Source organism: Osmerus eperlanus, chromosome 4 (assembly GCF_963692335.1).
Source record: "Osmerus eperlanus chromosome 4, fOsmEpe2.1, whole genome shotgun sequence".
Lineage (NCBI taxonomy): Eukaryota > Metazoa > Chordata > Actinopteri > Osmeriformes > Osmeridae > Osmerus > Osmerus eperlanus.
In genome coordinates, this window is record NC_085021.1 from 18,357,802 (window position 1) to 18,381,092 (window position 23,291).

The 23,291-nt window shown below is 50.3% G+C and overlaps 1 protein-coding gene across 3 annotated transcripts; it reads left to right on the plus strand.

The window, feature by feature from the left end:
- Positions 1-97: 97 nt before the first annotated feature.
- On the plus strand, positions 98-23,056 carry gripap1 (GRIP1 associated protein 1). Of its 3 annotated transcripts, none has more exons than XM_062459858.1 (28): positions 98-428; positions 1,246-1,312; positions 1,514-1,575; positions 1,888-1,914; positions 2,057-2,164; positions 2,293-2,449; positions 2,968-3,113; positions 3,281-3,329; positions 3,845-4,011; positions 4,168-4,215; positions 4,301-4,332; positions 4,450-4,497; positions 4,629-4,728; positions 4,817-4,894; positions 5,871-5,963; positions 6,508-6,621; positions 7,042-7,137; positions 7,793-8,005; positions 8,262-8,375; positions 8,736-8,813; positions 9,481-9,576; positions 9,682-9,738; positions 9,843-9,942; positions 11,259-11,392; positions 12,249-12,365; positions 12,608-12,701; positions 19,843-20,045; positions 21,224-23,056. In XM_062459858.1, exons 1-28 carry the CDS (start codon positions 387-389, stop codon positions 21,302-21,304), a joined length of 2,721 nt encoding a protein of 906 aa, XP_062315842.1. In that variant the 5' UTR covers positions 98-386; the 3' UTR covers positions 21,305-23,056. The 3 variants fall into 3 exon arrangements, with proteins under 3 accessions (XP_062315842.1, XP_062315843.1, XP_062315844.1); XM_062459860.1 differs by having other exon boundaries at positions 99-428; positions 3,941-4,011; XM_062459859.1 differs by lacking the exon at positions 5,871-5,963.
- Positions 23,057-23,291: the final 235 nt, after the last annotated feature.

Here is a 23,291-nt window from a genome sequence, read left to right on the forward strand (position 1 = left end):
TGGTTGGCAGCCCTAACCTCAGGCCTTGTAACCGCGTTAACCTCTAGAAGAGGACGCCACCTATCGGACAGGTGTAATAGTAATGGCAACTGTCACTATAAGGCGTAAAGCCTACAAGCAACGTCCTTGACCCAAAAGACAAACGTATATCTGATGGATTTCGGTCTTTATTATTCAACGCTACATATATATATATATATATACGCAGAATGCATAGTGCAGAGATCCTAGTGGTGGATATATGTAGACGTATCTAAAGGGATTGCTGTACAGCAGCTACCACCATCCAGCTTCTTCCCCCGCCCGTCTCAGCCCAGGAGACCATCCGCCCAGTGTCCTCGCCCGCTGTAGCTAGCTAGTTGTAGCTCCTACTATTAGGCGTGAACATGGCGCAGGCATTATCCGAAGAGGAGTTTCACCGAATGCAGGTAAGGCAAAACGGATCACTGTCATTTTGCAGTGCGTGGTGTCACTGTCATGCGGCTGTCGCTCTTAATCTCCCAAATATTGACCAGGAAACGTGCTAGCTAACTAGCGAGCCTCCCAGCCACCTAGCTAGACTAGGTAGCCTAGCTATATTGCTAGGCTTCTGTTACTTTGCTGTTTTTTCCCCCCTCTTCCAAATCCAGGGCAACATTTTATAGTTGCAGCTCGTAACTCAAACACAGATAGCTAGAGAAGTACATTTTTAATTTCTTCCGAATTCCATATGAATGGCCGACTAGCAAGCTCTGGCCGGGGACAACACAAGCAGCAGTTCTAGTAGCTGCTTGTTCTTGAGAGGCCAGCTAGCACAGGTAGCATTAGCTCTTGTCTAGTCTAGATTACGTACCTTGTTGGCTAGCTCTAGCTGCCTAACCGAATAGCACAGTTTTATATCATATTTGTATGATGAATATGCTACCTGTGCTCGCTAGCTATAATCAAGCTTGTGTCAGCACCCTTGGATAGTGTCTTGATGTCCACCACGGGAATAACATGCAGTGTTGGATGTTGTAAACAAATGTGAATTGTGCTATACTAGCTAGCCTGCTAATCAGGTCGGAGAAAGAGATAAACAGACATTGCTATCTACCTAGCTAGCTACTATTCTTGTGCGAAAGCTATTTATCTAATTGTTTGGTGCTGACATGAATCCCTTCTTAGTGATAATGAAAGTCCAAAGCATTATGATTTCTCATTGTAGTCATGCACCCAACACCAACAGAAAATCTGAATGATTATTATCGTATTAAATTATTTCAGGCTCAGCTGTTGGAACTCAGAACACAGAACTACCAGCTGTCTGACGACCTGCGCAAGAACATTGCAGGTAAGGTGTTTATGTGTATTGGGTCTGTTATTGTACAGTCTCATGATCATGTAAAAATTAAGAGGTTAACAAACAGCAAAGTCGGCGTGAATTTAGATCCAACTCTGTTTGCCAGAAAGGTTAAGTTCATCACTATTCCCTCGAAATTACCCAGGGAATGGGTTATTCCATAAATCCTTACGTAAATGCTGTGTGTTTCAGAGCTAACTGCCGTTCGTCAGAAGACTGTGAACCTGGAGAAGGACTACATCAAAGCCCAGAAGGTAGAGCTCAAGCTTCTACAGGCTCTGACCAGAACTGGGAACAGTGTGTTTCTGACCAAATTAACCTTTGGTTCATGGCCCCATATATCTGAAACAGAAAAACTCTGTGTCATAGAGTCTATCTAAACTCTGCCTAAAACAAGCATGCCTGTTTTTAAGACTTTCCCCTGGAGCTTACTGCATGAGTCATAATAAGTGTTTACAGTTTGCTGATGTTTAAATTTAGACTCTAGACCTAGTCATAGTTTTAAATAGAAAGAGCTGTGTTTGGGCTGTAACTATTATGTTTTTGTTTTACATTTTTATCCTCAGGCTTTAAATAAGAGCAAAAAAGCTCAGGTGAGTTGTATGATACTACATAGATTGATTCACATCCTTTTTCTTAGTCTTAAGTTTTCAACTGTGCTATCTGCTGGGGAGACTTCGTGTCACCCAGTAGAACGTTTATCTCTGTTTAAACTCCTGTCTGTGATGTCGTCAGGAAGTGGATGCTTTGCTCAGTGAGAATGAGATGCTGCAGGGGAAACTGCACAGCCAGGAGGACGACTTCAGACTGCAGAACAGCACCCTGATGCAGGAGCTGTCCAAGGTGTGTATGTGTATTCATTTGGATGAAATATACGGCTATCGGGTGTAATATGTTACATTTCTAAATGAATTCCAATGATTTGACGTCTGATCACAAAGTAATGGTCTGTGTGTTCCTCTGGATTCTAGCTGTGTTCCCAGATCGAACAGCTGGAGCAGGAGAACCAGTGTCTGAAGGAGGGGAAGACTCCTCCCCCTGCTGCCTCCAGCCCCGCCTCTCCACCTGTAGATGCAGAGTTGCTCCGCTTGCAAGCCGAAAATGCCGCCCTCCAGAAGAAGATGGCAGGTGTGTGTGGGATGTCTTGAGTTTAGAGTTGGTGTGTATGTATGTGTGCTTGTCTGAGATATAATCCTTGTCTGTGAGAAAGTTGGTGTGTGTGTGTGTGTGAGAGAGAGAGGGAGAATGTTCTAAAGAATCAGAATCAGAATTCGGTTTATTCGCCATGTATGTTATACAAACACGGAATTTACTGTGGCAGGGAGGTGCATAACAGTAAACATATACAAATCTTAAATTAAGTAAAAATACTAAAGTTTAACTATTTCTAAGAACTAAACAATCTATAGTGCAATCAGATACTGAGATAAGGTGGCTTATGCATAGTGTAATTGCCATTAGATGGACTTATATGATATATATAAGTGAGTGTGTGTGGTATAAAAAGAGTGTCTGAGATGCATATACAGAAATGTGTGTGAGGTGATGGAATGCCCAGGCTAGGACGATTGTTACATAACACAAACCAATGACCTCTCAACCCTTCATCCCAACCCACCCTCTCCTTACCTCCCCAACCCCTCCAGCCCTTCAACAGCACATGGAGAGGCGGGCTCAGATCAATGACACCACAGAGACAGACAGTGGCGACAGCAACGGTGTCCAGTGTCAATCTGACGTCAGCGGAAAAGGGGAGGAGTCTTCCACAGGAACCAATGACAGAGTGGAACAGGTGAGTTAAACAGCTGGGTGTTCTCCAGCGAGTTCCCATCCCCTCGTTCTTTGTTAAATGACTCTCTGTTAGTGTTTTGAGTCCTTCCAGTTTTCCCACAACATCTCCCCCTAGTGGAATATGAAATACCATGTCACTTTAAAAACAACTGTTTTCGGTGTTGGCAGGCAGAATCAAAGTGTGTCAAGCTGGAGCAAAGAGTAAACGAACTAAGCGGTGAGTAGAGTTCCATCGTCTTAAATAATTCAACATGACATTCTTTAATGCCTCTAATCTGATTGGCCGGGTGGACCGACCTCCGTGTGACTGGTCCTTACTGCAGGCTGCCTGGGGCAGGGCCAGCTGGCCCTAGCAACACGTTGACTACGCCCACGCCCACGCCGTTTATATATACATACATTACATACAGGCGCTGGCTAGCTGCTTCTACTAACACCATGGCTGAGGATAGGCACCTGTAATCCTAAATATAAACCACACACATTGTGTTTCCGGGATTCCTTTGTCACTGTACTCTGGTGAAGCTTAGAAGGCCCATAGCAGTGCCTCGCATAGTAAAGTTACTTGCTCTTCATGTAGCGTATTAGCCTAGCTGCTTGCAGTCGGCTAGTTGGGCTGGTGTTAGCCCTGCTGTTTACAAGTACCGTGTTTGCTCCGGCTGCGTGTTAGCCTAGCATGCTAGGCTTGTTGCATGTAGCGTGCTAGCCCTGCTGCGTGTTGCGTGCCCTCAGGAGCGGCGGTGTCAGTGAGGAGCTGTGGTGTAGTAAAGCAGGGTGCTATTGGCTGGTCTGCTGCGCTGTGTCCAATAACACAATGCTTTGGACCAGAGGTGGAGCTGCAGCTGAACACTGAGGTGGAGGAGAAGAGACTGCTGAGGGAGCAGCTAACAGCACTTGAGGTAATTGGACACACACACACACGTGCACACACACACATATACAGCTCTCTCTTTGTGAAAGAAAGGAAGTCAATATTTGGCGCCTGACCTTAAGGTTGAAACTGTCATGTTGAACTGAAATATCGACTCCTTTCTCGCTTCTCATTCCTCTTCTAGTCATCCAAACAAACAGAGATAACAAAGCTACTGGAAGAGATAACCAAGGTAACAACCAGCACATACGTGTGTTTACACACATACCAGATATAGGTAATGTGCCATTTAACATGTGTGCATGTGTGTCTTCCAGCTATCTGACAAACTGAAGAAGAAGCAGGAGAGGTATGAGATGGATGGTAGCAGCCCTCTGGTTCATGGCGGTTTTTGATATGATCAAATCCTGTAAGGGGGGTTCCCCTGATGATAGTCTCAATGTGTGTGTGTGTGGTTGTGTTGCAGCTTCATGCGCCTGCAGGGGGAAAAGGAGGCCCTGTACAATGACAGCAGGTAAAGGACCTGGATATACATCCTGACTGGACTCCTCTCTTCCTCTATCTTTCTTTCTCTCTCTTTTTACCAGTTTATTTTTGTTATCTCTCTCTCACTCACTCACTCACACATGTTCCCTCTCTGTGCAGGACTAAGATCGACGAGCTCCAGCAGAAAAGGGAGGAGGAGAGCAAATCCATGAACCTCCGCATCCACAGGCTTCAGGCAGACCTGGTGGCAGCCAGTCAGGTCAGACGTCACATCACTTCCTGTGTGTGTGTGCCTGTGCGTGTTTGTGTTTCTCGGGATAACAGTTGTTGTTGTTTTGTCCTTTCAGACCACTGCTGAACTAAGGGAACAGCTACAAAGTCGTCAAAAGGAGCATGAGCTGGCACTGCACTCCCTCAAAGACCAGGTAAACCTCTTTCTCACTCTCTCTCTCACACACACACACACACACACACACACGGCTGTATTCAAACCCAAAAAGACAATCATGGAACTACGTAAGCTATACTTTTAGTCTGGATTTTGTCAGGAAGTTTTAACACGATGAAGTCATCTCTAGAGTGAGACCGTTCATTTGCACTTGATGGAAAGGTTAACTAAGGATGACCCCTGCAATGATGGATTAGTGTGAGGTGCTGGAGAGCATAACAGAGAGAACGTGTGTGAGTGAGTACCTTATCCCCGTGTGTGTGTGTGTGTGTGTGTGTGTGTGTGTGTGTGTGTGTGTGTGTGTGTACCTGCACCTGTCTGTGTGTGTGTGTGTGTGTGTGTGTACCTGCACCTGTCTCTGTGTGTGTGTGTGTACCTGCACCTGTCTGTGTGTGTGTGTGTGTGTGTGTGTGTGTGTGTGTACCTGCACCTGTCTCTGTGTGTGTGTGTGTGTGTGTACCTGCACCTGTCTCTGTGTGTGTGTGTGTGTGTGTGAGTACCTTTCCTTGTCCCTGTGTGTGTGCGCACCTGTCTCTGTGTGCGTGCATTAGACCACCAGACTGAGCTGGTGTGTAGCTGATCCACAGGAGGCCATCCTGGGCTAGGAGCCGCTCTTACCTGCCCCCCTTCCTGGAGGAGCGCTCTGCTCCAGCTCCTGCACATGGACCTCTTCTAACCTGGCTTCCTCTCTTTCTTCTCTCCTCCTCCATGTGTTCTTTCTCTTCTGTGTGCTTCTGCCCATCCTAACTCTGCTCTCCCCGTTCTGTCTCTTTTCGCTTTTATCCTCCTCCTCTCTCTCTCTCTCTCTCTCTCTCTCTCTCTCTCTCTCTCTGTCTCTGTCTCTGTCTCTGTCTCTGTCTCTGTCTCTGTCTCTGTCTCCCTTTTCTCTGTTTGTTTCTGCACTGTCTCTCTCCCCTCAAACCCCCCTCCTCCTCATGACGCCGACGCCTTAGGTAGCGTGTCAGAGCGCCGTCAGTCAGGAGCAGGTGGAGAGCATCCTGACGGAGAATGATGCTCTCCGGACTAACCTGGCTGCTCTAGAACAGGTACTTAGAACACGGAGAACCTAGAGCATGTATAACATGAATTACGTTCCCTTCAACCATCACTGTAACCCCTCATCATTATGGAGAACCATATCGAACACTGCTTCTCAGGCTAACCTAGACGCTATCTAGAGCATCAGAACTTATACCTGACATATCTGATAATGGAGCATTAGCCCGAACATTAGGAGATCCCGGGATACCATGTCCTGGGGCCGGCTGTCAGTGAGTCAGTAATAACCCTGGTCTGAGGTCACCACCACTAAGACATGCATGTCATACTAACTAAGAACTAGTGAGAGATGCGAGCAACATTGCTCTCTAGTCTGATATGAAGGTACTCTCCACCTAACACCCACCAGCCCTGCATCTCTGTCTCTGTCCATGTGTGGCCTCTCAATCCGCCTGATTCCAACTAGTTTCCCATCTCTGTGGTTGTGAGTGTGTGTGTGTGTGTGTGTGTGTGTGAGAAGAGAGAGAGGATAGCTGTGTGTCATAACTGTGAGTACAAACAGATGGAGTACATAACTGTGTGTGTGTGTAGATCCAGACAGTGAAGACCCAGGAGCTGAACCTGCTCAGGGACCAGAATGCTGCTCTGGAAGCAGAGGTCCTGCAGGGACGGGCTGAGAGAGACGACCTTAACTCACAGCTACAGGTACCCCCCCCACACACACACACACACACACACACACACACACATATCTATATATATATATAAACACAGGGAGACTGACTAATAAAGGATGTTCAAATAAAATACTTCTGTTTTGTTGTTGTCTGTTGCCTAATTCCTTCTCCTGTCCCTCTGCCCCTACCCTGTCTCTCTGTCTCCTCCCATATGTCTCTCTCTCTGCCCCTACCCTGTCTCTCTGTCTCCTCCCATATGTCTCTCTCTCTGCCCCTACCCTGTCTCTCTGTCTCCTCCCATATGTCTCTCTCTCTGCCCCTACCCTGTCTCTCTGCCCCTACCCTGTCTCTCTCTCTGCCCCTACCCTGTCTCTCTGCCCCTACCCTGTCTCTCTGCCCCTACCCTGTCTCTCTCTCTCCACCCGGCTGTACTGCCACGTGTCTGCAGGAGTCCAGCTTTGCCAACAGCAAACTTCTAGAGCAGCTGACTGAGGAGGGGCAGAACAAAGACAGGCTACAGCGCGAGCTAGAGGACGCCAAAAAGGTACACACACACAGACACACACACACACAGACAGACACACACACACACACAGACACACACACACACACACAGCGTGGTTGGTTATCAGAGCAAAGTGACCACCGCGGTGTGATTAACATTGCGTTCTGAGGTAATATTAGGCGTTGTCTCAGGGACGGGTAGGGGCGGAGATTTGGGGGGGGGGTCACCTTTTCACAGTGAACGACAGGTTTTCGAGACACGCAATACTAATGTAGTCTTAGCAGAGGACTTTATAAAACAAGTATCCCTTTTTCTGGGAGCTAAGCCAAAGAACAGCACAGTACAGCATAGAGCCATCAGTGGACTAGGGCTTTATTCTGTCCATTATTCTCCCCTCCCTCCCTCACACACCGCCCCCCCCTCCCTCACACACACACACACCTCCCTCACCCCCCCTCCCTCCCTCCCTCACCCCCCCCTCCCTCACACACACCCACACCTCCCCTCCCTCCCTCACCCCCCCTCCCTCCCTCACCCCCCTCCCTCACACACACCCACACCTCCCCTCCCTCCCTCACCCCCCCCTCCCTCACCCCCCCCCCCCTCACACACACCCACACCTCCCCTCCCTCCCTCACCCACCCCCCTCCCATACCCCCCCCCCCCTCCCTCCCTCACACACACCTCCCCCCAGACGGCGGAGAAGCGCAAGGCGATGCTGGACGAGCTGGCCATGGAGCTGAACCAGGAGAAGCACCGGCACAAGGAGGAGCTGAGCGACGTGCGGCTCCAGCAGGAGAAGGAGGTGCTCGGGGTGCGGGCGCGCTACGAGAAGGAGCTGCGGGGGCTCCACGAGGAGAAGAACCGCACCGAGGAGGAGATCCGGGGGCAGCTCCGGGAGGAGAAGGTAAGGAGGAGAGAGGGCAGGGGGGGGGGGAGAAGGATGAGGGGGGGAGAAGGATGAGTAGGGAAGAGAGGAGGGGGGAGAATGATGAAGAGGAAAGAGGGGGGTAGCTCTGGGAGGAGAAGGTGTGAAGGAGGAGAAAAGGGAAGATGCTCCAGGGGGGAGGTGAAGAGGGCAGCACCAGGAGAGGCTGGTAAAAGATGGTGTAGGAGGAGTCCGAGCACCTCCACTGGTGTGTGACTCCCCCCTCCTCCCCCAGGCTCGCTGCAGGGAACTGGAGGGCCTCCAGCAGAGTGTGGAGGAGCTGCAGGCCCAGGTCCAGGCCATGGAGGGGACCAAGGGCTGGTTTGAGCGCAGGCTGAAGGAGGCCGAGGTACGCCCACCACACACAAGCACACGTGTTTATTTCATGCGCGCACACACTCGTCTAAGAATTAGTACTGCCCCTCCCTGACATGCTCTCCACAAGGTGTCACTACATCCCTTTTCAACCTCACTGTCTCCCATGTGTTGTTGAATCGCTACTACTTCTTGAATGAAGGGTGTGTGTGTGTGTGTGTGTGTGTGTGTGTGTGTGTGTGGGAATGAGCCGGTGAAAGACAGATCTGTAATCAGTTCTCCCAAGTAAGCGTCTTGGCTTGTCCTCGTCTACCGATCCTTCCTCATTAGATCTCATCTTAGCAGTGACTACTGACATGGTTCTGGTTCTCACGTTCCTGTCTGTGCTTTGCAGGAGAACATGGAAAAGAACACACTAGAACACCAGGAGAACATTGAGAAGCTGCAGAAAGACCATGCTGTCCAGCTGGAGGTAGAGCCACACATCCATGCCCGGAAACACGCTACACACACACACAGGAACTCTCTAACATGTTTGCTGTGGTTACTCCAGCAGTGGAAGCCTGTGGGCTGTAATTGGTTTGGAGGGCTTCATCATAGGTGTGAGTGTGTCTCATTAACTCTGTGTGTGTGTGTGTGTGTGTGGACGCACTGTGCAGTACGGCCCTACTCCAAATAAGATCCTCTGTTCCAATTAGAGATGTTTTTGACTCTGTAGCGGTACTACGAGGTTAATTCTAAATTAAACTCTTACACAGGATCAACCTAATATGTAAATCCCACTTCCACTGTAGATCATTCTATTATCAGGGTGTGGGAACACTAAGCTAATTATACTGAAGCTGTGGAGGAGAATGCTTCTCTCTGTCTGGAGGAATGTAGGGAGGAAGTAGAGTTGAATAACTGTTAGTGACAGAACAAAAACAACTCTGCTAATGACTTAAGTGAATCATTTTGTTTCCTGTTATCGGTCACTTAGTCTCTATCTCACCACCACTGCATATACGACTTAAGACAAGCAACGGCTCTTCCTCTGACTTGATTTGAGTCGATTTTGGGGCCTTGCTCAAGAGCACCGCGGTAGGATTTCAGATGCGGGAGGAGGCTGTTGGCTGGCTAACCCTAGCTGCTCTCCTCAGGAGAAGGAGGCCCACACAGACCAGGTGAGACAGCAGCTGACGGGCGTGGAGAAGGAGCGCGACGAGCACGACCACACCATCGGGAAGCTGAAACAGGTGCGATCTACACGCGGCGGCTTTACGCGGTGGGTTTGATGATTCGATCGCGACTTGGCGCTGTGTGTCTTCCTGTACCTTGACTGTGTGTGTGTGTGTTACCAGGAGATCAAAGACACTGTGGATGGCCAGAGGATCCTGGAGAAGAAGGGTAGTTCAGCAGTAAGTGCAACACATATCTACCAAACTGGGGTGTGTGTGTTCTGCAGGTGTGTGGTTGTGTCTGTTCCAAGCTGATGCGTGCGTGTGTGTGTGTGTGTGTTCAGCTGAAGGACCTAAAGAGACAGCTCCAGCTGGAGAGGAAGAGAGCTGATAAACTGCAGGAGCGTCTTCAGGAGATCCTCACCAACACCAAGACCAGGACAGGTGATCTCACACACACACACACACACTGTCAGTTATACCCACTCCCACACTGTTGGGGGTATACTAGATATACAGGTGAACAGATGGTACCTAGCTCACCACCTGGACCTTGACCCAAAGGTGTGTGTGTGTGTGTGTCATGAAGTCCATGTGTGTGTTCCCGGGCAGTACCATAGGCGGCAGGACCCGGCTGATGTGGTACGAGCGGGGTCTGTGTAGGTGCGTGTATGTATTATGTATGGACACAGGAGCAGGCCCTGCCTGGCCGTCCCCAGGACGTCCTCTCATGTCTCTGCAGCGTGTTCACAGGCACACGCATGAAACATTCATCCCAGGCCGGGCGGCGGAGCGTGCAGACGGGGGCCACATTAATAAGGCAGCGCCGTGAAAACTGTCACGTTTGCATGGCGTCGCACGCCGGACGCAACACCGCATGTAGAAACCGTAGATGTAGAGGTATTCACGTCACGGACATCAAAGAGATGATGGGGGGGGGGGGTATTTAGAGGAAGGGGGGTGTATGGAGGAGGGGGCAAAACGCACCACTCATGTAGGATGATGTAAGATGAGCTGAAGTGTATTTTCGATCCAACGTTTAAGCGCATCCACAGAGCAGAAGTTAGTGTGTCACAGTGTGTGTCGCAGTGTGTGTCATGGTGTGTGTTTTTTACGTCAGTGTCTTCATCTCCAAGTCTGGTCCTCAAATCCACCATGGCACCAGTTCTCAGTCTCCACAGCACTGCACAATGCAGCGGCTGTTTCTTATTAATAAGAGTGGGTTTGTGTTTATTTGTGTGTGTGGTGTCCAAATAAAATGTATTCCGAAGGGAACACCCCCCCATCCCCAACACCACACACAGACACACACACACACACACACACAGTCAAAGAGATGCAACCGTGTTAATATTTGATGCCCCCCTACCCTGGCTACTTAAAGAGTGTGTCCCAGCAATGCTGCAGCTGTGTGGGTCTTTGAGAGGGGAGGGGTGAGGTGAGGGGGTCCTGCAGGCGTCCCCGGTACGCACCAGGCCCGGTCCGGCCCAGGCCCCCACTGATACTCTGCTCCATGGATAATTTAACTGACTCTGTAAATGTTTAATGGGCGTTCTGGAGAAAGTAGAAGATCAGACATTTTAAAGTAGGCTGCTTTATCTATGTCCTGTGGCTGGGGAAGGGGGGGGGGGGCCTCCCCCGCAGCTGCAGGCCTCGTCCAGGTCCTACTCGTGTGTGTGTGTGTGTGTATTTACAATGGGGTGGTTACAGTACCTGGATACTTTCTATATTCAAAATAAACTAATAGTGTGTGTGTACAGGCCTGGAGGAGCTGGTGCTGTCAGAGATCAGCTCTCCCAGTCGGACCCAGCAGACAGGAGACAGCAGCAGTGTGTCGTCCTTCAGCTACAGGGAGATGATGAAGGAGGGGGCTGCACCTCAGACCTCCAACAAGGTACTGGACCACTGGCAACAACAAGCAGAGCCACATTCAGAAATACACACATGTAGACATCCAGCCCGAAGGAGAGAGCCTCCAGCAGCCTTCTGTGGGCCTCAGGGCAGATAGATTCCACCATGACAGGACTGAAATCAACATTTCAGAGACTTCCTCCTCCGTGTCTGTTGCGCTGGTTGGCAGCTGGAGCAGAAGCTCTCATCGTCTTAGACTCAGATCAGGGTCAGGCCAGGCAGCTCTGAAGCTGGACGCTCTAGTTGTGGTTGGTGAGGAAGTGGGTTCTGAAGCAGGTGGACCCGGGCTGGGTGGACCCGGGCTGGGTGGACCCGGGCTGGGTGGACCCGGGGTGGGTGGACCCGGGTGGGTGGAGTGCTGCTTGGTGAGGAGCAGCCAGGGTTGGAGCTATTGGAGGCTGATGTGATGAGAGGCTGATGTGATGAGAGGCTGATGTTATGAGAGGCTGACCCTCCAGTGTCCACAGCTCTGACACACTGACAGCTCAACAGGGAGTTGACCTGCCTCTGCCTGCTTGTCTCTCCTCTCCCGTCTCTTCTCCTCTCCCTCTGTCTTTCTCCCGCTCGTTCTCTCTTCCTCCCCTGTACCTTTTCCGTTGTCTAAATATAACATGGTTACTATTGATAGAACGGCTTTAACAAGCAGATGTTTCTGCGGTGAATGGAAAGAGGAGAGAGAGAGAAACCAGATGACAATACAGATGGATGGATAACGGTTGAGGGAAACAAACACTGAATGATGTTGTGGATCAGCTGCTAGCTACTTCAGGCACATCAGCACTAGACAAATGGAGATGTTTGGACTGTTTTACCAACTGATAATGTGTGTGTGTGTCCAGTCGAACACAGGCAGCCCCCAGTCCCAGCGGCCGGCAGACCTCTCGGATGACGAGGTCAGTGAGCTGTTCCAGAGACTGGCCGAGGTTCAGCAGGAGAAGTGGATGCTGGAGGAGAAGGTACGTACACACACGCGTGTGTGTGTGTGTGTGTGTATGTGTGTGAGAGTGTGAACATGTATTGTTGTGTGTGCGGGAGCCTGATGTGTGTGTGTGTGTGTGAGAGTGTGAACATGTATTGTTGTGTGTGCGGGAGCCTGATGTGTGTGTGTGTGTGTGTGTGTGTGTGAGAGTGTGAACATGTATTGTTGTGTGTGCGGGAGCCTGATGTGTGTGTGTGTGTGTGTGACCTGTCGCTCCAGGTGAAGCACCTGGAGGTGAGCTGTTCCTCCATGGCCGATGACATCTGTAAGAAGAGTGCCATCATCGAGACATACGTCATGGACAGCAGGATAGGTATGGAACGCTTTCTTTCTTCCTCTCTCTTTTTTGTGTCTATTTTCTCTCTTTCTGTTTCTTTCACTCCCTATTTCATCTCTCTTCCTCTGATTGCCTCTCGGCATCGCTGCCAGTTTGTAGGGCACTGTCCTCCAGGTGTTTAACCCGTGTTGACCTGTGCTAGAGACCACTGAGTTGGAGGCTACTTTAATTTGGGACTGGTTCTGTCTGTGCATACCAGACAGGGAGATCAGAGCGTGTTCAACAGAGAACGCAGACAAAGATTAAGGCCAATCTACTTTTCATCCCATTAAAGCAGGGCAGAAAAATAGCAGAGACATGAAACAATATCGTACCAACAGATGTGATACACAAATAAACCCAAGCTCACGTCTGTTGCGTCCAAGCAGACAATTTATCTTATTCTATTATTACATAAGAACATGTCTCTCTGTCGCACTTTTACAAACTCTACTGAAACACTGGAGCGGTGCTTTTTATAGAAGGTCTATTTCAGTGTGTGGGGCTGGGGAGCTCAGATGGACCTGCAACACAGAAGCTCTGCTTCTGGAACACAGAAGCTCTGCTTCTCTGAAAGCAGACCGGTCTGAACACTTCTGATGATGGTGAGGACCTAGATGCCTGATGATGGTGAGGTGTGGTACTGTTATGGTCTCTAAGACTAGGTAGATGCAGGGTGAGGGGGTGGGGGGGGGCGTGGCTAGGAGGATGAGAGGATTGGCTTGAGGCTGTGGCTGGGCTCATCTCCTCAGCGGGATGATCTGTTAGTGCTACATTTCTATTAGCCTCCCAGTCTCCTTTCTCATCTCCACGGAGGGTAGATTAGCTATAACAGTAGCTTGAGTGATAGACGGAGCTCCATTATCACGCAGAACTGTGGGAGTAAGAGGGAGTCAGATGGCTGAGCGGTGAGGGAATCGGGCTAGTAATCCGAAGGTTGCCAGTTCGATTCCCGGTCATGCCAACTGACGTTGTGTCCTTGGGCAAGGCACTTCACCCTACTTGCCTCGGGGGAATGTCCCTGTACTTACTGTAAGTCGCTCTGGATAAGAGCGTCTGCTAAATGACTAAATGTAAATGTAAGATCACACGCAGACTGCTGGGAATGAGATCAGGCAGCTTTCTAGAGGATAGGAGAGGAGGGGCTGGAGGGCAGACCATTGCCCTGGTCTCCTAGCCTCCTCTGGTACCCTCCTCAGAGGCTGAGGGGCCTGGTGAGGGCTCCACTGTGCTCTGACGTAGGAGTGGTCTGATCCAGAACCGTCTGGAGAAACACCCGTCTGGCTCCGTTCCTCTGCATGAGCCGGTCCGAACCGATCTACTACTACAGAGATTGTTTTCTGACACACGCAAATGTAGACTCTCTCACACACGCGCTCATTCACACACACAAACCTCCCCTCTCCCGTGCTGGTCAGGTTGTCGTGACAACACCACTCTGCACTCTCTCTGTCAGAGCATGCTCTGGTGAGTCCCAGAAAAGGGAGAGCTAGTTTGGGTTCTCAGAGAACACACCCTTTCCCCCACCCCACGTTCTCAGCCTTCCACTCACGTTAGATCAGATCTGAACCTAATCCTGGGAGGCTCTCCCCTTCTCAGTGGAGGCCTGCAAGCCCTCCAAGGTTAGACCGGGAGGTCCGAGGGGCCTTTTAATAACTTTGTCAAGCTCCACAAGGAAAAGGGAGGAATGGTTAGTCTGAGACATTGCTGAGTGGTCGATACACACGGTACACATGGCTGCTTCGCGTCAGAGGACTTCTGGAGGTCATGGTGGATGAGTGGCATGATGTCGCCATTCATTCGCGGTGTCCGGCCGTACAGGGACCAGGCCCAGAGGCCCCATGGAGGGATCCAGTCGATGGCGTGCAGCCACCACACGCAGCGAGGCGGCGCCACCTCTCCGCGCAGAGGAGCGTGTGAAGACACGAGCGCCGCAGTGCCGGGCCAGCTCGGGTTGCCGTGTCAGCTCTGGTTGGGCTCCCAGCGCAACTTGAAATGACAATTCCTTCTGCGTGACCTCCTTGAGTGGCAGCGACTGCAGAGCCCTGCTGGGGCACTGAGCTATCATAGAGGAGCACTGAGCTATCATAGAGGAGCACTGAGCTATCATAGAGGAGCACTGAGCTATCATAGAGGAGCACTGAGCTATCATAGAGGAGCACTGAGCTGTCCTAGAGGAGCACTGGGCTGTCCTAGAGGAGCACTGGGCTGTCCTAGAGGGGCACTGGGCTATCATAGAGGAGCACTGAGCTGTCCTAGAGGAGCACTGGGCTGTCCTAGAGGGGCACTGGGCTGTCCTAGAGGGGCACTGGGCTGTCCTAGAGGGGCACTGGGCTGTCCTAGAGGGGCACTGAGCTATCATAGAGGGGCACTGAGCTGTCATAGAGGAGCACTGGGCTGTCCTAGAGGAGCACTGGGCTGTCCTAGAGTGGCACTGGGCTGTCCTAGAGGGGCACTGAGCTATCATAGAGGAGCACTGGGCTGTCCTAGAGGGGCACTGAGCTGTCATAGAGGAGCACTGGGCTGTCCTAGAGGGGCACTGGGCTATCATAGAGGAGCACTGAGCTGTCCTAGAGGGGCACTGAGCTGTCATAGAGGAGCACTGGGCTGTCCTAGTGGAGCACTGAGCTGTCATAGAGGAGAACTGGGCTGTCCTAGAGGGGCACTGAGCTATCATAGAGGAGCACTGAGCTGTCCTAGAGGAGCACTGGGCTGTCCTAGAGGGGCACTGAGCTGTCCTAGAGGAGCACTGAGCTGTCCTAGAGGAGAACTGAGCTGTCCTAGAGGAGCACTGGGCTGTCCTAGAGGAGCACTGAGTTGTCCTAGAGGGGCACTGAGCTATCATAGAGGAGCACTGGGCTGTCCTAGAGGGGCACTGAGCTGTCCTAGAGGAGAACTGAGCTGTCCTAAAGGGTCACTGAGCTGTCCTAGAGGAGCACTGAGCTGTCCTAGAGGGGAACTGAGCTGTCCTAGAGGAGCACTGGATTGTCCTAGAGGGGCACTGGGCTGGCCTAGAGGGGCACTGAGCTGTCCTAGAGGAGCACTGGGCTGTCCTAGAGGAGCACTGAGTTGTCCTAGAGGGGCACTGGGCTGTCATAGTGGGGCACTGAGCTGTCCTAGAGGTGCACTGAGCTGTCCTAAAGGGTCACTGAGCTGTCCTAGAGGTGCACTGAGCTGTCCTAGAGGAGCACCCTGAGGGGAGCCGGGTGTCTGCTAGCCCAGCCTAGTGTGGTGACCACAGCTGCCGGAGAGAGGGGCAGAGAGGGGACGGAGAGAAGTTGTTTGGAGAGGGCGTGTGGTTGCTGGGTGTGTTCTTTCCAGGTTTGTGTGGAGCTCATATGGGCCCTATGACATTTAGTCTGTGAGCTGAACATTTAGCTATAATCTAGGGAAGGATTCACATGAATATTTAACTGTAGATAATGCATAGCCTCCTGTCTCGCGTGCCTCCTCTCTCCCCTAACCTAGTTAGGAGGGAAGGAGCGAGAGGTAGAGGGAAGGATAGAGAGAGTGAAAGAGAGAAGAGGAGAGAGGGAAGAGTCAGTAAACTGCCTGAACCCAGCAAACCTGTGCATCTTTCATGGTCGTTAGGAATTGCTTGTTCATTGGCAGAACAAGGCAGGAGGGTGTGCGTGCGTGCGTGTGCGTGCGTGTGCGTGTGTGTGTGTGTGTGTGTGTGTGTGCGTGCCTGCGCATGTGCCTGGGTTGATGAGGAGGGGAGGTCATGTGAAACCTAATGTGGAGCCAGTTTGTCTTTCCAGGGACCTTATCTTCTTCCACTGTACTTGGTGCATGCAGGTACTTACTCTCTTACACACACACATACACACACACACACACACACACACAGGGTCTTGGTTGCTTGCTGTACCCTGTGACAGGCACACTGACTTTCTGGTGATTATTTCTCACAACCCCCTATTAGAGAGATAGGAGGGCTGAGAGAGATGGGGGAGAGGGGGATGGAAGAGGGAAAGGAGAAAGCAGGGAATTACTTACCACCACCCTCTGAAAGAGACAAAGAGGAGAATGTGGGAGAAGGAGAGAGAAAAAGGGGTAGAGAGACAAAGCATGTCAGAGAAGTGTGTGTGTGTGTGTGTGTGTGTGTATGCTTCCCCCTGTTTTAATTTCATGACTGACTGATTCAACATTTAATGCCAGACCAGAGCCCGTTAAGAGTCCTCTCCTCTAATTGTAAATATTGGACTATAAAAGTTAGAAGGGCTCCTGTCCACAGGCTTGTCAGACAACAACAAGTGTGCATAGAAAAACCAAGACAGTCTTTTAATGCCTTCTCAGCAGATGTATGTGGAGATGCAGGCTGAGTGTGTGTGTGTGTGTGTGGAGGGGGGTTGCTGGGTGCACATTGGTGCATTAATTCCTCTGCATTGCCATTCAGCTGTCCTACGTCACGTTTGTGTGTTTGTGGGCGTAAGGCATGAGTGATGACAGGGCAGGATCTCGGGGCCATACACACACGTACATATTTGACAAGGCAGTGGGGTCGATGGTGGGTTAACATGTAGCGTGAACAGGTGCAGGGCTGCTTCTCCATCTCTCCCCTGATTATTCTGCACCAGGCTGTTGTAATCTACAGAGCTATCTGTACATGTATGAGGTGGGGTCTATAGATGTGTTTATGGGTAAAGGACAGGGACAAGTTTGGTGGGGCTGCACTTATTGTAGCCATGTGTGAGTTCTGGGGGGGGGGATTAGGTGAGAGGTGCAGTTATTGTAGGTGTGTTTGTGTGGGGTGCAGTCGTTATAGATGTGTGTTTGGGGGTGGGGGGTTATTGTAGATGTGTGTGTGTGGGGGGGGGTTTAGCTAGATGAGAGCTGACATTAGCAGACTGTAAATGATTCAGGATGCAGACACGGCTGAATGAACCCAACACTCATCTTCAATAATGTAGAGGCTCCTCTCTTATCTCCCTCTCTCTCTTTCTGATTTCCCTTCCTCTTTTTGCTCCTTATCTCACACTTTCTCTCTCTTTTTGCTCCCTCTCCTCCTCTCTGCCTCTCACACACACACACTGGATTGTGTGTGTCTGTAGCTTGTAGCAGATACAGTGTAGTGGCCTGTCGGTCATCACAGCTGTCTAATGGAAATGTAAACGGCGCTCAGGCAGGTAGTCAACACACACTCACACACACGCCGTTGACATATCCATCCAGATATAGCAAGCTCCCATTCAGTTTCACTCCACCACTCACCAAGTCAGGCTTGTCTTTTATACATGAGCCTCCACCACTGATGTCAGCCCGAACCCAGCCAATCAGCATGCTCGGAGATGACACAGTGTTGGTCTAGCTCCCTGACTGGGAAATAAGACAGGTGGGTTTACAGCAAGTGATTTGTTGTCTTGATTGATTGACATATTAACCTCAGCTGGTGATCAGCTGTGATCACCAGTCCTATTGAGCACGCCCCTGAACCCAGACTGACAAGTGAGCCAGACATAAAAGAAAGCTGAGCGATCAGTCTGGTTTACTGGAAGCCAAGGATGGATGACGAGAGCGATGGAGTGAGAAAATGAAAGGAGAGGTAGAGTGAGAGATGGAAGGAGAGGTAGAGTGAGAGATGGAAGGAGAGGTAGAGTGAGAGATGGAAGCTGTACAGGAGAAGGCACTCAGACACACACATTCATAGAAGCGCATGCCAGGCACCATGCCAGGCAAGCACTCTCTCACATACATGCACGGCAGCTCTGCAGACACGTAAACACACACACGACCAGTCCGCACACGCAAACGGGTGTGTAGACACACACACACAGGGTGGGTCTGCAGACCGAGACCTTACCTCATATGACTCCTCCCTGTGGAATCTGGTCTTAGAGAGAGGGGGGAACTCTTCCAGAAATAACCTGCCTTCCTCTCTGCATCAAATCCCTTCTCCATCCCCCTCTCTCCATCCATCCATCCCTCGACTTGCCTCCCCTCCTTTCACCATCTCCTCCCTCTATCCCTCCCTCCCCCTGAATCAGCACAGTATAAATGATGGTGTCCCTACCCCATGACAGAGTCTTTAAAGCATCTAGAGGATTCTAATGATGGCAGTTCATTACTCTGTGGGTGTTGAGCGTTAGCGTAGCCACGCTAGCTGTCACAAGCTACTGAAGCACGGCCCTCCTCCTACCATAGTAGAATGCTTCTCCTCTTCTCCCTCTTCCGCAGGGGACCTCTAGACCTGGAGGACTTCCCTGGGTTACCCAGAGAGAAAGCTAGGCCAGTCTGGAGCCCAGTCCAGGATGAGACAGCAGTTTTGCAGGCCTGGTGCTCATACCTGTGGTGTTGCATCGTTCCTGTCTGGCCCAGACATACTCTTGAGTCAGCGGCAGTAGAGTTAGGGTTGTTTTTCAAGAGTGTGTGTGTGTGTGTGTGTGTGTGTGTGTGTAGCTGGTCACTGCCAGTGTTGCAGATGGCTTGTCTGATCTTCTTACTGGCACTTCTCTCAGTCTGAGTCCACCTAGATCAACCCACCCTTTCTTTCGTGCTCTCTCTCTCTCTCTCTCTCTCTATCCCTGCACCTCTCTTTCTGTCTTCTCTCCTCTCACTCTGTCTCTTTTTCTATTTGATATTGAATCATCCTTAATTCTGGATTAACTGGTGTGTGTGTGTGTGTGTGTGTGTGCACGCACTCTGTGGGTGTACATGTGTCTGTGTGTGAGTTCTTGGCTCTAGTGTTTGAGGGATGTGTTTGTGTAAGCAGATCTCTGTGTATAGTGGCTGGCCCCACAGACAGTGTAAAGTGAGAGGTGTGTGTCTGTTGATCAGGCTGTCAACAGAGCCCTTTACTACCTTGGCAGCACACACACATGCACACAGATGCCCTTTCCAAAGCTGGCAGCAGAGACAAGTCACAGCACCCCTGCTTGTGTCCTGAGGAAACCCCTCTCCAGTGAATTGACGTGTGACCTGACTCCTGCAGCATGGCTCCCTGGACTGATTAACACCACCTGGACATTCCTATTGCTGTGCCTTTCCTAGGTTGTTATTCAGGTCTGATATGTAGGGAGATTATTGGTTGTTGTTTAAAGGTTTTGTCACGATAATGTGACAATATATCTTTCTTTTGTCTCCTATACCCCATTCTCTCTCCTTCCTCTCCATCCCCTTCCTCTGTGTCTCCTCTCAGAGGGGGCTGGGGGGCCCGCGAGCCATGGGGGCCATGGGAGCCACGGGGGTCACGGTCACGGGGGGCCCCTGGTGGAGCGAGGGGGCCTGGGCTCTGTGCTCAGGGACCTGGTCAAGCCTGGGGACGAGAACCTGAGGGAGATGAACAAGAAGCTGCAGAACATGTTGGAGGAACAGCTGACCAAGAACATGCACCTACAGAAGGTACAGTACACTCACACACACACACACACACACACTCACACACACACACACACACACACACACACACACACACACACACACACACACACACACGGTATGCGTTTCTTGGCTGGAGCTAACATGCTGGAAGAACAGCTGACTAAAGAAGATACATTTAAGGACAAAATGGGTGGGCTGTGTGTGTTTGTGTATTAGTGTGTGCGTGTGACATCAGAACACCTACACACACACCATACTTACTATTCATGTGAGGCCAAGACGTGGGAGGTCCCCATGTCCCGTGATGCAGTGGGCTCTGAATCATGTGTCTCTGAGCATACTGCGGCAGGATATGATTACGTGTGTGTGTGTGTCGGCTTCATGTGTTGTCTTCGATTAGTGGATGCTATATGCAGTCACGCTTCAGAGTGTAAGACGAGACAGCCAGCCAAAGAGTATTTGATTGTGTGTGTAGTAGTACACCTACAGAGAGTTGTAGGTTGCACACACACACACAAATTTAACCTTGGTAGAATGGAGGAGACTCATGGCGAAGCTACCAGGCATTGGGCCTGGTATGCCCCAGGCAGAGGAAGGCTGCCAGCCTCATACTCCGCCTTCTCATCCCTCTTGTCATCTCTCCCTTCCCCATCTCCTCTCTCCCCTCACATTCTCTCTCCCCTCACATTCTCTCTGCCCTCACATTCTCTCTGCCCTCACATTCTCTTTCTTGCTCATTGTCACTTATCTCCCAGCCTCCAGCCCCCTGCCCCCAGGGCATATTTATGATCCTGCGTTGGATTATGCCTGTTCCATGTCACATGAAGTAGCAGTATTTCTACCCAACAAAACTCAGCCCACCCCCCCCACCCCCAGCCCACTCCTCTCTCTCCAATAAGAAGCCAGGCATTGGGGAGCTCATGAATATTTAGTGTGCAATTGGGGGGTGGCCAGGCCAAGAACAAACAGGCCTGTTAAAATGTAATCTCGGCTGCAGAGCCACATACAACTCAGTACTTGCTCAGCCAGGTGGCTGGCCCCTCCCAGTCCACCTGCTCGTATTCACCCCCCCCTCCCCCTCCCGTCACTCCATTACCATCCACAACCTGGCTTTCTGATGATCTACCCATGAGGAACCCGGATCATTGTTGTCAAGCTATGAGGCCTTGACATTGTGTCCCCTCCCTCTTGTGTTTCAGGACCTGGAGGTCCTGTCTCAGGAGATCGTACGCCTCAGCAAAGAGACCAGTCCTGGGGCAGCTGCTCAGGCCTCGGGCTAAGTCTGACTCCTGCACACCTGGCCCTCTCTCCCCTGCGCCCTGGGCTGGGTGTAAACACTGGACCATGTCACCACCTCCCTCCAGCGTCTGATTGTCATCTCACCTGGCTCAACCTGTCTGTCTTCGGCCGGGCGCCTCCTTTCCCCCCCCTACCCCCTCCTCCCTCTCTCTGGCTGGCAGCATGAGAGGGCTGCGTGGATGGAGGGATGGATGAGAACTCTGTAGAGGACGGGGAGAGGGACGGATGAGGAGGATGGAGGAGAAGACGGGGTTAATGTTTGCTACTGCTTTACTACTGAATGTACTTTAAACACTGTCTTCTGGTTCTCTCTGCGACTTATATCTAATTGGCCCCATCTGTGGTCTAGACCCGTCCAACTCTGCCTCCGATTGGCTGCTATGCCTACGGCTCTGTTCACCTCTGGACAGACGGAAGCTTGGTTAGAAAGCAGCCTTCCCAGGAGAAGAGGAGAGGAAGGGAGAGTAGGAAGACATGACCTCCTGCAGTAAACCAGAGAACCTCCTCAGACAGAGGCTTGTGTGCAGTCTGTGGTTGGGTTTGCCTGTGCTTGTGTTATAATATTTCACTTCTTGACGGCAACTTGTTTGTTCGGTTTGTATTAATCTTGTATGTGTGTGTGTGTGTGTATATATATATATATTATATATAAAAATGAATCAGCTGTAGCTATTTATACGTTCCTGAATGATTGAAATACAGTGAAATGATCGGAGGTCTATTGTAAAGAACTAAAGTGTGTCTGTCTCATGCAGGGTCAGCTGGGTGTGTTTGGGAGGAGAGAACACATAACCTTTCCCCTCCTCTCCTTCTCTTTCTCTCGCTTACTTGGTAGGTCTCTGCTGGTCTCTCTCAGTCTCTCTCTCTCACATTAGTGTAAATCTTGTGGCCAGCCCCTGCTGAATGCCCTGGTAGACCCCTTGTGTCTCTAATGTGTGACGTCATCTCCATCTCTACAGACCAGCAGTCGTCTACGGTTCTGTTCTACTTTTCTCTCCCTCTTCTCAGTATGCTCTCCCATTTTATTCTCCTTTCACCGTCTCTCTAGCTCTCTCTTCCTTCTTTTACGCCACTGAATAGGATCCATAGCAGTAGCGTTACGAGACCTCAGCACATTCAGATGGCACCTGAACCCCTCACAGGAACATGCTGGCATCTTACTTTGCCTGATTTTAAGGACCAATCACCTCTATGGTTACAAATCGATTTACCTGTATCTGGGAAGAGGAGGATGATGATGTTTGCGGCAACTGAGTTTGCCAGATGTTGATTATGTAATTTTTATGTTAAAAAAAAACCAATAACTGTCTTTTTTTCTGATTAAGAATGTTTGCATTCCATACCTCAGATACTCTGGACCTGGTTAAAAACACATTGTGAACACCATCATATACTGTTAATCTATTTAATCTAGTATTTGATCTAGGAACTTGAACCAGAGTATCTCATATTTAAACTGTCCGTGTCTTTATTGTCGCTTGCTTCTAATCTAAACCTAATCTGCGTCTAAGAATCCCTCTCAGTAGATAATGCTCATTGACATATCTCTTAATCTGTGGCTAGGTTTAATCTGGTCTGTGAAAACAGCTGCATGGCACATATCTACCTGGGTGAACAGGTCTTCTGTATATCCCATTCCTGTCCTATGATTATTTCTCAACATAATTTAACATTATTACACCTTTTATCTCAAGATGGAATATTATATGATGATTAAAATACTTCTAAACCAATTATTTGTAGCCTTTGCACAGTGTGCTGGTGTGTGTTTGAGCTCACATTATGCAGATGGAAACGTTTACCCAAAATATTTAAATACCTCGTCAGCCTTATTTAGATTATTAACATTGCTCAGATGTGTCTAGCTTTCATGTGTGTGTGTGAATGTTCGAGTGTGTGCATATTTCTGTTGATTTTAAAAGTAACAGGCTGGCAGACTATGTAACCACTTGGATCACTGATTTGGAA